The sequence below is a fragment of the Neolamprologus brichardi genome, chromosome 20 (assembly GCF_056152115.1).
Source record: "Neolamprologus brichardi isolate AB-2024 chromosome 20, ASM5615211v1, whole genome shotgun sequence".
Classification (NCBI taxonomy): domain Eukaryota; kingdom Metazoa; phylum Chordata; class Actinopteri; order Cichliformes; family Cichlidae; genus Neolamprologus; species Neolamprologus brichardi.
Genome location: NC_142123.1, coordinates 8,979,140 through 8,994,060, shown reverse-complemented (window position 1 = coordinate 8,994,060; position 14,921 = coordinate 8,979,140). Strand labels below are relative to the sequence as shown.

Genomic DNA, 14,921 nt, shown 5'->3' with positions numbered 1-14,921 from the left:
CCATTGTGCAGGAATACACTGACATGAGTTAAGAAAATACTTTCATAGGATTTCTGCCCTTTATAAGCATGTGCATACTGGGCAATACATTTGTTAAGATGAGGAGAAAATCTTCTAGATTAGAGTGATATAAATTCTCTCTCAGGCCACACAAAACATGTTTTAACTGCTATAGTCCCAGTGGGGGAAATAAAAAAATACATTAAAATTACTGCTCCTGATGAAGGACTAATTTTTCAGATACCTATCAGGAACTATTTATAGAGAATGTCTTCACACACTCCTGAAAAATTCAGCAACACACCTTTTGGAACATAGTGTTTTTTCTTGCAAAAATCCCCAGCCACTCCTGTGTGCTTATAAGGAGGGAGCAAACTCACTGCCCTCCTCAGACTCTTCTCCTTACACAACAGTCTTTCTGAAGTTCTCTGTTGCACCTTTGCCACTCATCATAAATCTACATATCTTGCTATAACACTTAGAAGAAAAACAAGCTACTCTCTTGTGACAATTGATCTCCACAGCAGGTAGATGTGTGTGTTTGATTTGTCCCTTCTAACACAGCCCCGAAGGGGATTTGTATCTCCGCCTGGAATCCAACTAGCAACCTTTTACTTGGCAAGCACATGCGTTGAACACAGCTGTATGCGTCTGTATCACTGAATATTAGCTGAACTTTTTCATCCCCTTTGGTGCTTCTTAGAATTTTAGTACTGTGCAATAAGTTCAGTCCCACATATTGGTAAAGATTAATGTGTTTAATCTGTATATTTACTCTAATTTAAAGAAATCTAATAGCAGAGAGACCTCAAGCTATTTTTTATAATTTTAATGTTACCCTTTGTTACAATTTTTTTTAAAGCACATTTTCTTTATTATGCCTAAATTAACGATTCTTTAAAGACCAGGTCAGTGTTGAAGGTGAAATAGCAAAATTCAAACATATTATTTGATAAATGAGTCTGAGATTTTGAGTGTTGGCATCCTGGTTACACAGGTGCACAGCAGTGCTTATGTTTTAAGGTCTCCTGTGTTTATGGGGCAAAACTGTATATGTTGCTTTTTGAGTTGTTGTACATTGCTGTACGCTTTACAGCAAGGCCTTTGTTTCCAGCAGGGAGCTGTATATTCACACAAATGGTTACCGCCAGAGAGACTAAGAGAGATGAATGTGTGAGAAAGGGGGAATGTGAAAGATGTAAAAACACATAGATGGAGCTGTAATTCACCCACAAACAAGAGCTGCTGGAAGCAAAAAAGTTCGTACTGAGGAAAAGTAAAACAAATAGAAGGAAGGGGAGAAAAGTGGATGGAAGGATGAAAAAGGGATGCACAAGGGTAGGTGGCAAGAATGGTGGAGAGAAGCAGCAATTAATACAAGAGAGAGCAAACAAATGAAGAGGGTGAAAAAAGAGATGTGCGTGTGATGTGTGTGTTTGAAATGGAGTGAGGTGCATACATGCAAAAAGACCCAAGTGATATCAGAGTGCGAGTGCTCGACTTGCAGTCTGTGAAGTCATTTCCACACTTGCTGTATTTTAGGAATGAAAACCACTGTTGGAAACCAAGCACGGGTTTATCAGCCTTCAGTCTCATTGCACTAACAGAAGGATCTTAAAATGGCACTTGCCCCTCCTACCTCCCACCTCACCGAAGCTTGTGAGGCAAACCAAGCACTTGGCTTCAATTTACGTCATCTGCAGGTATTTAAAGAACCAACTGTGACAGGCCAAGTTAGCACGCAATGCCACAGACGTGCCTCTAGACGCAAACTGATACACAAAGCTAAGCTTTAAGCTTGAGATCTGAATAGAATGCATATTGTAGGTAAACAAAATGCATTTTGGATAGCATTAAAAAGTACATGCTCATGGTTTGAAAGTCAGGTCAAGTTCAGTTGAAACAGTTTGTGATTTTAACAGGATTTGACAGATTCAGGACAGAACTACGTAAGCAGAGAAGTTTTAAGTCATTAAACTAACATGAAGTAGTCGACCGAAAACTTTAATATATATTCAAATGTTAAAGGCATCTCAAATTCCTCCTCCTCATCATCGTCAGCATATTCATTATGAATCAGGTTTATCCTCATATCATCTATTTTATTAAGGCATTAAAACAATGTGGTACAATTTGTTTTTTAATCCCAGTTTTATGTTAGGAATGACAAAAAGGGAGGCTTTGGTTGAGTTTGTTACAAAATGCCTGTAACTACTGAATACTACTGCATTTGTGATTATTTGTGTTACAGTTTGCATCAGCCTTCATTTTCTTTTATTCAGAACAACATTTTTGAACAGGGGCTTTTTTCTAATAGTATTCAGCAGTCGTACAATAACCAGAATAATAACCAACCAAGAGAAAAGCTAAGACACAAAACAATTTCTTGACAAAAATATTCAGTGACTATAATCCACTGTGCTGCATTTAAGAGCGTACAGTCAGTTCTTACAGAGCTCCACGTAGTCCTGGGAAAATCTATGTACACCTCATGATTCAGTAGCTTATAGAACCACCTTTGGCAGTAACAGCTTAAAGTTTTGTCTGTCACTTTTTCAGTGTCTCACATTATTGCAGAGGAATTCTTCCTGCTCTTCATTGAGGTTTGCAGGTTTTGTTTATGGACAGCTCTCTTAAGATCCAGCACCAGCATCGGGAAAAGGTCTGGACTTTATTGGGCCCTTGCAGCATCTCGTTTCTTTTCTTTTTCAGTCATTCTGTTGTAGATTTGCTGCTGTGCTTGGAATCATTGTCCTGTTGTATGACCTAATTTTGACCAGGCTTCAGCTGTTGGACAGATGGCCTCATATTTGACTCTACAATCACTTTGGTATACAGATGAGTTCATGGTGGACTCAATGGCTATACAGTGCCCTGGTGGCTGCAAAACAAGCCCAAATCATCACCCATCCAGCACAGAGCTTGGTATGAGGGGTTTGTGTTAATATGCTGATAAATCAAGTACATTTTATTATAATCACCTGGCTGCTACTTACCCTCTTATTTCCTATGGAAGCAGTAAGGGTGTACTTTCTTTCTTTTGCACATGATTGTATATTTGAAAGAGTTTAGAGAAGCAGGTGGCTTGTGTCCTGATTTAAGTGACTAATTTAGCCTTTAATTTTCCAAGAAAGAAAAATAAGTCAACAACACAAGCAAAAGTAAAAGTTACTCCCCTTGCAATTCTCTAATTTCATGTTGTATGACTTCTTTAAGAAGATGAGTGGACTAAATAAGTTGCAAGCTCTGACTAAGTTAGCAGTAGATCTAGCAGGAAAATAAGAGGGAGAATAAAAGTGAACTGAATCATCACTGTTTACATTCACCTCGTAACTATGTGGTATGTTGTGAAAACATTTTCCAAAGATTTGCTGAGAACAATGTTGCTGCAGAGGCTCTCATGAGGCAATCAAGCAGTTTTAAGGTAAATCTAATAAATCTTTTATTTTGTATCTGTAGCCATGAAAAATAACCAAAATGAAATGCAGTCTCGAAAGGGGAAAACAGTTTGAGCAAGTGAACGCTGAATTTACACATAAAGCAGAACAATGATCAGGAAGTTGCCAGTTTGAGTCCCACCTGGGAAAATCTGGGTGGGCGAAAGAGGATGAAAAAAGAAGGCAGGGAGGATGAGATGAAAGGAACAGATGGAGAGGAGGAGGCTGGACAGAGGCTGGGAAAGGAAGAAGAGGGAAGAAGGAAGAAAGCACAGGATGGTGAGCCTTGTATTATTAATTGAAGGGAGATGTCTTGAAGTGCAGGAGCGAATCGTCTGTCCATTTGTAGCTCAGTCATTCTTGCTGCTGCTCTTATCCTGTATTCTGACTTCATTCTAAATAAAGAAACATGACTCACTCTATCCTTATTTCCTTCCACTGACTCGTCTATTTCAAGCCTTAAAGTACATGTCTGCATCCTTTAGTGCATGGGAGAGCCTCTGACTGACATGAATTGTCAGAGACCAATTTTGACACTTTTATAGGTGAATTCTTGGATGAAATGCAAAAATAACAACTGTGATGCAGATTTGGTAGTTCCAGGAAATTCTACCCGAGACACCTCAGAGGTCTCTCAACCTTAACACGTCACCACATGATCTTCAGCTATGTATTATAAACACATTCAATATTTTTCCAAACTGTTGTTTTATACCAGAAATTATTATTTTTTCCCCTCTTTATTTATAAAGTTTTGCACATGTAATTTGACATATCAGGCCCAATACAGCAAGTACCAACCGATATAAAGACATATATCAAAACAAATTAGGCCATTAAAATTCGGATGATAACAATAAAACAGAAAAAAGAAAGAAAAAAAAGGAAAAAAGGAAGAAAAACAAAAAAACAACAACCCACGCACAGAAAACAACAAAAAAAACAAACAAACAAACAAACAAAAAATAATAATTTAAAAAATCAACTCCCTCCCAAAACCATGACAAAAGGGAACCCTGTGGTACAAAAGTTTAGTCTGTTGTAAGTGTTTTCAATGAGTTAAAGTAAATGATAAAAGGCTGCCACATCTGTGAGAACTTATTAACATTTCCTCTGAGTCTAAATTTTATTTTCTCCATTTTTAAAAAGAACATAACATCTTCCAGCCAACGTGATCAGGCTGGAGGGTGAGGAGCTTTCCAAGACAGCAAAATTCGACGCCGTGCCAGCAGTGAAGTGAAAGCGATAATATCCAGTTGCTTACGACTAAGGTTCAGGGTGGTATTCTCAGAAACACCAAAAATGGCAACTACTGGACATGGTTTGAGAGTAACGCTCAAAACATGAGAGAGCACTTCAGAATAAAAAGTCCAGTATAATTGAAGTGACGGGCAGGCAAAAAACATATGAGTTAAATCACAGGGGGAGGTGATATGCCAGAAATTATTATTTATTATTATTATTAGAAACAACAAATTGTTGTGTTTTAGAAAACAACTGACTTGATTCATATTTGTATGGAGTGTATCAAAAAGAATCATTGTATTTCAAAAGCTTATATGTTTTAAAGTAACTGACATAGATGCTCGTGGTAAATGTTAAAACACGTGGCTGAATATAATATAACATATATACAAAACTTACAGTCTTCACAAGTGCTCAATGTGTCCTCCTCTGGATGCACAGCACACTTTCATCCATATGAAAGTCAAACCCGTCCCATACTTTTGCGAGTATGTCTGGAGTTACAACATCCACTGCTGTGAACGTGAACGTTATCATTGATTGGCTGCCAAATTAAAGCACTTTTAAATCCGATGATTCCTTTTTGATGATACATCCTGTATGTTTGTATTTGTTTGACTCTGACTCGAAGCTCTGCACAGGATTTGCTATGTGCCCAGACCTTGTGTATGTATGCAAATGGCAAATAAAGGATGTTTTTTTTATCTTATTTTTATACAGTTTTTGCAGCTGTTGGTGTCAAAGTGCATGTGCGCCCTGTCTCTGCTGTCCAAAAAGAACACTGAGAACAGAGGTGTTTCGCTACAGCAGCAGAGGACATGTTAGTGTTTTCCTGGACATTGTATCCAAGACTAGCACTTTTAACTGTGGGCGCTGTTTCTAGTCCAGACATTTTACAGCCTTGCACGGTGTGACCTTTGGGGTGAAGGCTAAAACTGTTCATGGATTGTAATCACCCTCTCACTGCCGTACATTATCACTGATGTTTTATCTCCTGGCTAGATTTCCAACAGCAAAGGTTTCTGTTGATACTTAAGATATTTACTCAAGATACTACTACAATTTAAATAATACACTAACTCACAGACATGACAGACACACATGTGTGGGTAAGTGTGTGTCTTGCGCTACGGGTGTGGGCGTGGGTTGTCTGGCGCAGTGCTTCTTCCTGTCTGGGCTATTTTCATATGCTGATCAATAATTCAGCTGAACAGACCATAAAAGTTGGTGTGACACATGCAAACACACGTGCACGACAACACACAAACACACACGCCAAATGGATTACATACCTTATGCTCTCCCATACACATTACTGCTTTTTTAACTATGTTTGTCACTTGTAATTAAACACACACGCATGTCTGTGTGAATGCACAAAACACACACACACACACAAACAAACACAGGTTGACGGGCTGACCACAGAGCCACAGTGGATTATGTAGATGACGAGGATCACAAGAATCAATTTAGCGCTGTTGTGTGTTGTTGTGTCTGCGAGAGTTTCCTTTTCCGAGCGTGCAAATCTAAATTGGACGTGGCCATCATCTTGCAGCAGAACACATTACTTTATGGCATTTATTTGTTTGGAGTTGACTAAATGTCAAACAATTAATGGGACATTATGCAGCTTCTGTTTTTTGTTAAATTTTTGTCGTGCTGTTCCCTCGCTCCATTACCTCACCCCTCCCTGGGTGTCTACTCTCTGCTCATCATTTTACAGATTGTTATTCTCCATTTATTTACCAGTGGACCAGAGAGGAAGGGGTGGGGGTGGCAATAAGTGGAGATAACAGGGAGCAGCTTGAGGAAAGAAAAAAGGTAGGGAGACTAAGAAGAAGAAGAAGAAGAAGAAAGATGAGCATAATGAAACACTGTTATGTAAAATAAACTTAATCCTACTCCGGTAACCTTAATGACCCGGGCAACAGTAGAGACAGCAACCTTAACAATGGCCCGGTTTAGCTGTGTGGGGGACTCCTCACACATGGGCATGCACATAACTACAGATGAGCAACTAAGAAATGATCCACGTTAACCTTTTGGTCATTGTGGTGCGTGCATTAAGCACAGTGATTTGTCCAGCTGTGAGAACCTGAGAAAGACACCATTGACACATTATGGCTAACACGTCAGCAGCAGTCTATGAGTCCTCAATGGAAACAAAGAGTGTGATCCTAATGAGAATAGCAAGAGAATAATCAGCTTTTCAACTTCATACTTTAAGCTGTGTCTAGTTGCATGTTGTGCAAGCAACATATTTTCCACACAATAGTAAAGTAACAAGCACACGTCAGTTGCTTTTCATGTTTAATTCTGATTTTCTTCAGTCTGGCTGCTATTCACGTCATCACTGACGGTCACTTGCTATTTGGAAGCTCGTGGTAACTCTGCTCAGCAACAAGAATCAAGATCAGTGTTGGGTGCTGGAATCATATGACAAGTTGTGTGAAGATGTTTGGGGTGGCTGTTGCTCAGTGGGTAGTCACCTTATTGGAAGGTTGGTAGTTCAATCCCTGGTTGCATGCCAAATATTGTTACACCAAGTTGCTCTCTGTTGGAGTGTGAATGTTAAATAGAAAGTACTAATGTGCTTGTATGAATGGGTGAATTTCCCATTACGTGGTAGCGCACTCGGTGCTTGCTCGGAAGTTAAGGGGTTTTTTTTCGTTGTAAAAAGAAGTTTTCTTCCCACGCAGTGAACAGCGGACGCTAATGTTTTTGTCACTTTTTACGGAATCAAACTCAAAGTAAGGTCAGTACTTCCACGCTCATACTCTCGATATATTATCCTTTGTTGATCTGCACACAGCTGTTGCCACGAACGTCGCACTCGCTTACGTCATTGTCATGAGACACTCTCGCAAAAAAAATCACGGTTTTAGTAACGCAGCGTGCTTACGGGAAAGTAACAGTAATCTAATTACCCGTTTTGCAATAGTAATCCCTTACATTACTCGTTACTTGAGTAATCGGATTACATAACGCGTTACTGCCCATCTCTGCTCACAACACATGTGCACAAACACAACGCAGCAGATTAAATGTCACAATCCCTAATCAGTTCTCTTCAGATGTGCAGATGCCCACAAACACAAATGTGACCTCATACACACACATTCAGACACACGGTCAGGTGGATGGGGTGCTGTTATCCTTGTAATTGTTCCGACGGCAGTCGTGACAGCCGAAAAAGTCTGAATGACAGACTGGACAGTGAAATAACCTCATTCACTCATTCACTAACACCTGGTCTATACGCAGTGTGTGCGTTTGGGTGTGCGTGTGTGGGTGTGTGAGTAGGTATCACCACGAGGAGAATGTTTGCACCACTAGAGACAAAGCTACTGATTAGTATTTTTCATGATGAAGCAAGTGATTTGGAACGGAGAATCTTGGAAAAGGGGGCTGGAAGGAAGGAAGTTTGCAGAAATGCAAGGAAAAGAAGGAGGAAAGACGAAGCCGTGTGACTTCTTACTTTTCTTTTTCGGTAGACACTACCTCCACCTTACATTTTTCATCTCTTTTGCTATTTATATATGTAAAAAAAACCTATTTGAATAATTAATAAGTCAAACGAGCACGACCTCCATGTTTCTCTATCCCACAGTGTTCCTGTCTTTCTTGAACTTATCTGAAGTGCGATGTCAGTAGCTTTCTTTTTTTTTTTAGTAAAGGCAAAAAGTTTCATTTTGTTTGTGGCTTGTTCAAAAAATGACTCAAGCAGACACATTTATTGTTTGACAAAAGGACATTTGACATTCATCTCCAGATTATGGACTTTGATCTGAAGAGGTTGTAACATTGTTTAGGTTTTTATGATCTCATTCCACATTGTGATCCAATAAACTATATTGCCAAATGTATTCTGTCACCAATGCAAATTATTGAATTCAGTTGTTCCAATTGCTTCCATGGCCACAGGTGTATAAAATCAAGCACCTAGTCATGGAGACTGCTTCAACAAACATTTGTGAAAGAATGGGTCGCTTTGAGGCGCTCAGTGAATTCCAGTGTGGTGACGTGATAGGATGCCACCTGTGCAACAAGTCCAGTTGTGAAGGTTTCCTCACTACTAAATATTTCACAGTCAGCTTCTAGTGGTATTATAAGAAAGTGGAAGTGATTGGGAACGACAGCAGCTCAGGCACGAAGTGGTAGACCATGTAAAATCACAGAGTGGCATCAGTGGATGCTGAGGTGCATAGTGCACAAAGGTCACCAAATTTCTGCAGAATCAATCACTACAGACCTCCAAACGTCATGTAGCATTCATGTAGCTCAAGAACAGTGTGTAGAGATCTTCATGGAATGGGTTTCAGTGGCAGAGCAGGTCCATCCAAGGCTTATATCACCAAGCGCAATACACATTTGGTGGATTGGGGATTATGGTGTAGGACTGTTTTTCAAGAATTGGGCTCGGCCAATATGACTGCACACTGCTGCACAAAGCGAGGTTCATAAAGACTTGGTGAGCGAGTTTGGTGTGGAAGAACTTGACTGGTCTGCACAGAATCCTGACCTCAACCCAACGTAACACCTTTGGGATGAACTAGAGTGGAGACTGTGAGCCAAGCCCTCTCGTCCAACATCAGTGTCTGACCTCACAATTGTGCTTCTGAATGGTCAAAAATTCCCATAAATACTCCTAAACCTTGGAAAACCTTTCCAGAAGAGTTGAAGCTGTTATAGCTCCAGAGGGTGGGCTGGCATAATATTAAACCCTATGGATTAAGAATTGGATGCCACTCAAGTTCACATGTGTGTGAAGGCAGACAGGCACTTTGGCAATATAGTGTGTCAATATGCTTATTAGCTGAAGCGCCATCTTAATTGATCAAATAGGATACCTCCAAGCGAAGACCTGCATGTTGCTTGTTTATATTAGCAACAACTTGGTAGTTGTTCTTTTACTCAGTGTGCTTCTACAAGATGTTGCACGGATTTATCGCTTTAAACTGTGGTGACACTTTTATGACCTGTGATGTAATAAAATTATGTTACAGCCCAAAATTTCCACTTGCTGTTCCAATATAATCTGGAAGTTTTACACATGTAGGACTTGTTTGTCAGAGACATGTATCAAGTAAATCACAAAGAGTTAAGATAAACTGTAAAAAACTGCAAAGTCAGCCCGGAGTGAGCTGATGGGAATCGTTATCGGGTATAGAAATGACTGCACATGCAGTTCATCTGTGATATCATCACTTCTTTGCTGGCTTCTCTCCTCGTCCCTCTTTGCTTCACTTGCTTGATTTATTACCTTCTTCTTTGTCCTACTGTTCTAATTACTGGTTTTTGCATATGTGTGTGCGTGTGTGTGTACTGGCTTCCCTCTGGACTAAAAGCTGCACATGATTCAGGTCTACATGTCTGGCTTCCTCTCAGCTGCTGTCAAGCTCTCTTTCTAACTGTTTGCACCATTGCTCTATTCTTTGTCCCACTTTATTCATTTTCCTTTTTATTCCTTCTTTGTGTCTATGAATGTCTCTTCATCCATCTCAGTTCCACCTTGAGTTCCTTTTTAACATTTTCTAAGAATTACTCCATTAATAATCTACCTTTTTGTCCATTTCTATTTCTACTTTTTTCTGCATGCTTATAATGACTAATGTTCATGATGATGCCCATCTTTTCTCCTCATAATTGCCTTTTTGTAGATTGCTCAGAAGTTAGTAGAATATGCTGTCACCATCATCTTTGACTCTAATTGGCTTAAAGAAATAATTTTATATGGTTGTTATATCACTTTTCTACTCCTTCTCTCTGTGTCCACCTTCTCTTTTCTCATTTTATGCACTTTTTAGGACCTGCAGGCCTTAACCCACATTGCAAAGAAACACACATCTACTTGCTATCTACAGATAGTAAGTCCAAGTAAGTCCACTTATGAATAAGTGTGGCATCTTCAATGATATGACCCATTCCTTCTTGTTTTTGTGTTATCGTGTATTTATCACCCTCCTGCATACTGTAGTAAAGGCACTTATATATAGCCCTGTGTATTATATCTAGGTCTATTATGAGGCAAGCACTTCACAGTACTGTAAAGTACTAAAGACCTTGGAGGCATTAAACTGCCTCAAAGTAAATACACCATGAGTCTCTGTAAATCTGCCAGACTCACTGACTTCCATGCATCCTTGCTTATTTTCTTTCATGCATTTCCTTCATCAGTCCCTTCCTTCCTTTCAGTCTGACTTCCTTCTCTGCTTTACTACTTACCTTCTCAACTCTTACACTCCCCCCTTCTCCTTCCATTTCTTACATTATTCTTCTGCGACATTTGTTCCTTATCTTTTCCTTCTTCCTCTATTTCTAACTTCCTGAAATACTTGCCATCTTTTCTTTTCTCTTGCTTTCTCTCCTCTTTTCAACTCTAAGCCTGCACTGGATCGATAAAAGGGAAGGTGAGAGGGCGGTTGGCCTTTACGCTTGTTTCTTTATACCATGAGCAGAGGTACTTTGGGAGACACAAAGACAGCGAAACAGAAAAGGATGTCTATGTTTTGTGATTATGGGTCTCCTAGGAACAGTCTTTTCTCTGCTCTTGTGTTTTGTCTTCAACGCGTAGCTCACTGGATTGCTACATATTATTTTATTTCATTATTCATTCATTTTAATTCATCGACATGTGCACGACAGTCCATCTAAGGTGACATGAAGAAAAGAAAGAGAGATCAAGGGGTGCTGATGTCACAGTGGATTATGATACAGATACATAAAAACTCCAGAATATTGTTATGAATCTCACTACTGTACATGTAGATGTTTCTGTGTTCCAATTAGTATGATTACTAATCTTTGTTGAGAAAAGTGGGTTAAATACAGGCTACTGTAGCCCAGCGGGACAGCAGAGAGAGGCAAAGAAGTGGCACTTAATTTAGATAACGAGATACCACATTAACTAAAAAATTAACTTCTGAATAATTTTCAAAATTTTTGTTTAATGTAAATTTATGAACTGAAACAAAACCACATTCAATTAGATCAAATACAAAGGTGAAAGGAGCACATACTGACAGTACAAGCTGTGCACACACAGTTTATGGTTTTCTTTGGTCAGTATACCCGAGTTAGATTTTATTTATTTGTAAGCAGCAAGTTTTAATATGATCGGATTTTCTTTACTGTGTGTCCAGGCCACACTCCTGACCTCATGTTCTACCTCTGGCCATTTTAAACTGTGCCCAGGACAGAAACAGCTGCATTGTGCTGCTAACACAACTTCAGCTCTTTGCAAACATCTGCACAGACAGCATGCTAATGCTAACCTAGCCAAGAACCCAGAGTGATGTTAAAGCTGCGCGAATGCCGACCCCAGCCCTGAACTTAACAGGTAACAAACTGATAAGAAGTCAGGCTGTAGCCTCTGTTTCTACCTCTTCATGTTTCTACAGTAGAATCACTGTGACGATTCTACTGTAAAGTCTCTTTGTGCTGGTTTTCATATTTGCTCTATGCTGTCAGCTTTGTGTTTATCTGTAGATACTGAGAGAAAGATCATACATGTGTCTTCATTAGAGATAGAGATTTGTGTTGGTGTGTGGGGCTGTAGACTCAGGTTGATATCGTTAAATGCTGATTATGAGACAGTGTGCTTCAGGTCATTTTACAAAGAAAACGTTCCCCTGGGAGTAATTAAGTAATCTATTACATTGCTTTTAAGAAAATGTTCTTTGCAATATATGTAATACATTACTTTTTCTGAGTAACAACCCCAACACTGATCACAACAAAAAGGGGAAATACCTCCAGCATGCACAAAAATTTGACCACAGAGCATGCAGTTCATTTGCATGAATGTATTGTCGTTGATATGTTGCTTAGTGATGGTGGTGACTCTCAAAGCAGACCCAATGAGAATCAGTAAGGAATCTAATTGATAAGTGATATCAATAATATCATCAAATCCCTAAAATTGTTATTATTTTTCAATTACCTTCCCTAGCAGAGCGTGATCTCAGGGGAGACAATGGAGCATTTCGTGATGTACACAGACGCTTCATCTGGATGTTCATTAAAGTTTTAAAAACAATAATGTTGTTTTTGAGCCTCAGAAAATAGACGACTATGTATAAAAATCAGTATCATTGCTAAGTAGTTAAACCCATTGCATTTGCACTTTAGTCCCATCTCCAAATACTTATGGATGTAACTGTATGTGTAAACATCCAGCACATCCAAAAAATAAAAATGGAAAGGAGGAAGTTAGGGATTAAAACGAGATACGGAAAACTCTAGTAGAAGTAACGAAAAACTCATAAATAAAAAAAATAAATGAAATCAGGAGGGACATCTAAATTTATACAAATGTAGCAGGTGTAGTAAGATGGAAATAAAGAAATGGGAATAAAACAAGACAACATCTTTGTTATATCATAAAAAGAAAACAAAAATGTAAAATGAAAACCTGAGTGAAAAAACAGATCATGATAAAGAATAAGGCTTAAGAAAAATATATGTTTTTTAGAGAAACTGAAACACGAGCTGCACATCTAACTGCATCCACACAGTGAAGAGGATTAGGTTCAACAGTGGAATGAAGAACACTATCTGCTTGTTGAATGTTATTGATTGTTTGGTGAAAAGTAAATTTGACTGCGTTTGTACTAGTAGAGTTTTTGTTCTTGTATGTCTGCAATAACATGTGTTCAGTGTGATGTCTGTAGGTGTTCCGTTCCTCTTACCTCCACCAGATGTGGTGTTGGGTTGAAGCCGCACAAGTTACACACTTGGCTGTGACACTGCGTGCAGGTATTGTAGTTAGGTGGGTCGGAGCTACCGATGTTCAGCTCTGTTTTACAAAGAGGACAGTTCACTTTGGGTTTCACAGGCTCTGGAGCAACCGCAGGTGCTGCTGCCACAGGCTCCTGCTTCTGCTGCACTTTCTGCTGATGAGTAGGTGTCTTCTGCTGTTGCTGTCCTTGTGGCTGTGTTTTTTGTCCTTGCTGTCCTTTCTGTTGATGAGCAGGTGACTGCTTCTGCATTTCTTGTTGTTGGGGCACGGTCTGCTGCTGTTGCTTCTGGGTTGGCATATGGGGTCCACCCATAGGACCACCCATTTGGCTTGGTGCATGAAGACCTCCCATTTGGCTCGGTGCATGAGGACCCCCCATTTGGCTCGGTGCATGAGGACCCCCCATTTGGCTTGGAGCATAAGGACCTCCCATTTGACTTGGAGCATGAGGGCCCCCCATAGTGAATGGTTTAGTACTGGTGGTCCCTTGTTGTTGCTGCCTGTTGTCAGGTGTTGCATTACTGAACACCACCTTGCCTCGTGCGGGGCTTGGCTGGGTGGAGGCAGTAGGTAGCGGGTCAACATTGATCAAGGTACTAGCCTGATTAAGCAGTGATGCCCCAAAGCCAAACAGTTTGGTCAGGCCATCCTGGGCAGGAGGGGCCTGACTCTGAGGTCTGTGGGCTGGGGAGGATCCAGCACTTCTGGTCTGGTCGTGGCGTGCCATAGATTGGTGCATTGGGGAACCACGACCCAAATCTGGTTGGGAAGGTGCCTTGGTCAAACCAGGGAGGGGTACTGCACCAGGATGAGGAATCCGAGGACCCCCTGGTTGGCTAAAGCCTCCTGTGGGACCTCTAATAGTTCCTGGAGCTCCAGGACCGGTCTGGGAGTATGGATCAGATCTCATGCCCTGCTGAGAAGGCCCTGTATGAGACTGGGAGCCAGCAGGGCCTGGATGTCTCTGTAAGCCAGGGGATGTATAAGACTGAGTCTGGGACCCTAGCTGTGATGAAGCATATGACTGCTGCTGAGACTGTGGATACTGCTGCGACTGGGAGTAGGGCTGAGTTTGGCTGTAGGGCTGAGACTGAGGTTGCTGTTGCTGCTGCTGCCGCTGGGTGGGCTGACTCTGTGCCAAAGATTTTGGCTGCGCTGCTGCTGTCGGCTGTGTTGGCTGAGGCGCAGGCTGCTGAGGCTGGACAATCGGCTTGGCTTGGTGGGACGGAGAGTGAATCTGCTGTTGGCTCTTAGAACGAGGCGTGGTCATATCAATGCCGAGAGCTCTCTGCATCTGACAATTCAGACACAGCCATTCCTGGACCTGCAGGCCAAAAAAAAAAAAAAAAATACAAAAAAACTAATGAGTATGCTTAAAATCCACTTTTTCCAATTTGAAAAGCCATTTTACTTTGTCTCTGTAACAATAATGCATACATAGTTTTTGGCAACAGTTTGGTCGAAGTCTTTCATTGGCACTATAGAGTTAGTTCTGA

The 14,921-nt window shown here is 40.4% G+C and overlaps 1 protein-coding gene across 4 annotated transcripts in view; it reads right to left on the bottom strand.

Moving 5' to 3' along the window:
- bsna (bassoon presynaptic cytomatrix protein a) overlaps positions 1-14,921 on the bottom strand; it is a 127,417-nt gene that overhangs the window by 72,070 nt on the left and 40,426 nt on the right. For all 4 annotated transcript variants that reach the window (XM_006785378.3, XM_006785380.3, XM_006785379.3 and 1 more), the window contains exon 2: positions 13,376-14,749. In XM_006785378.3, the coding sequence (XP_006785441.3) occupies positions 13,376-14,749 (1,374 nt within the window). The remainder of the gene's footprint in view (positions 1-13,375; positions 14,750-14,921) is intronic.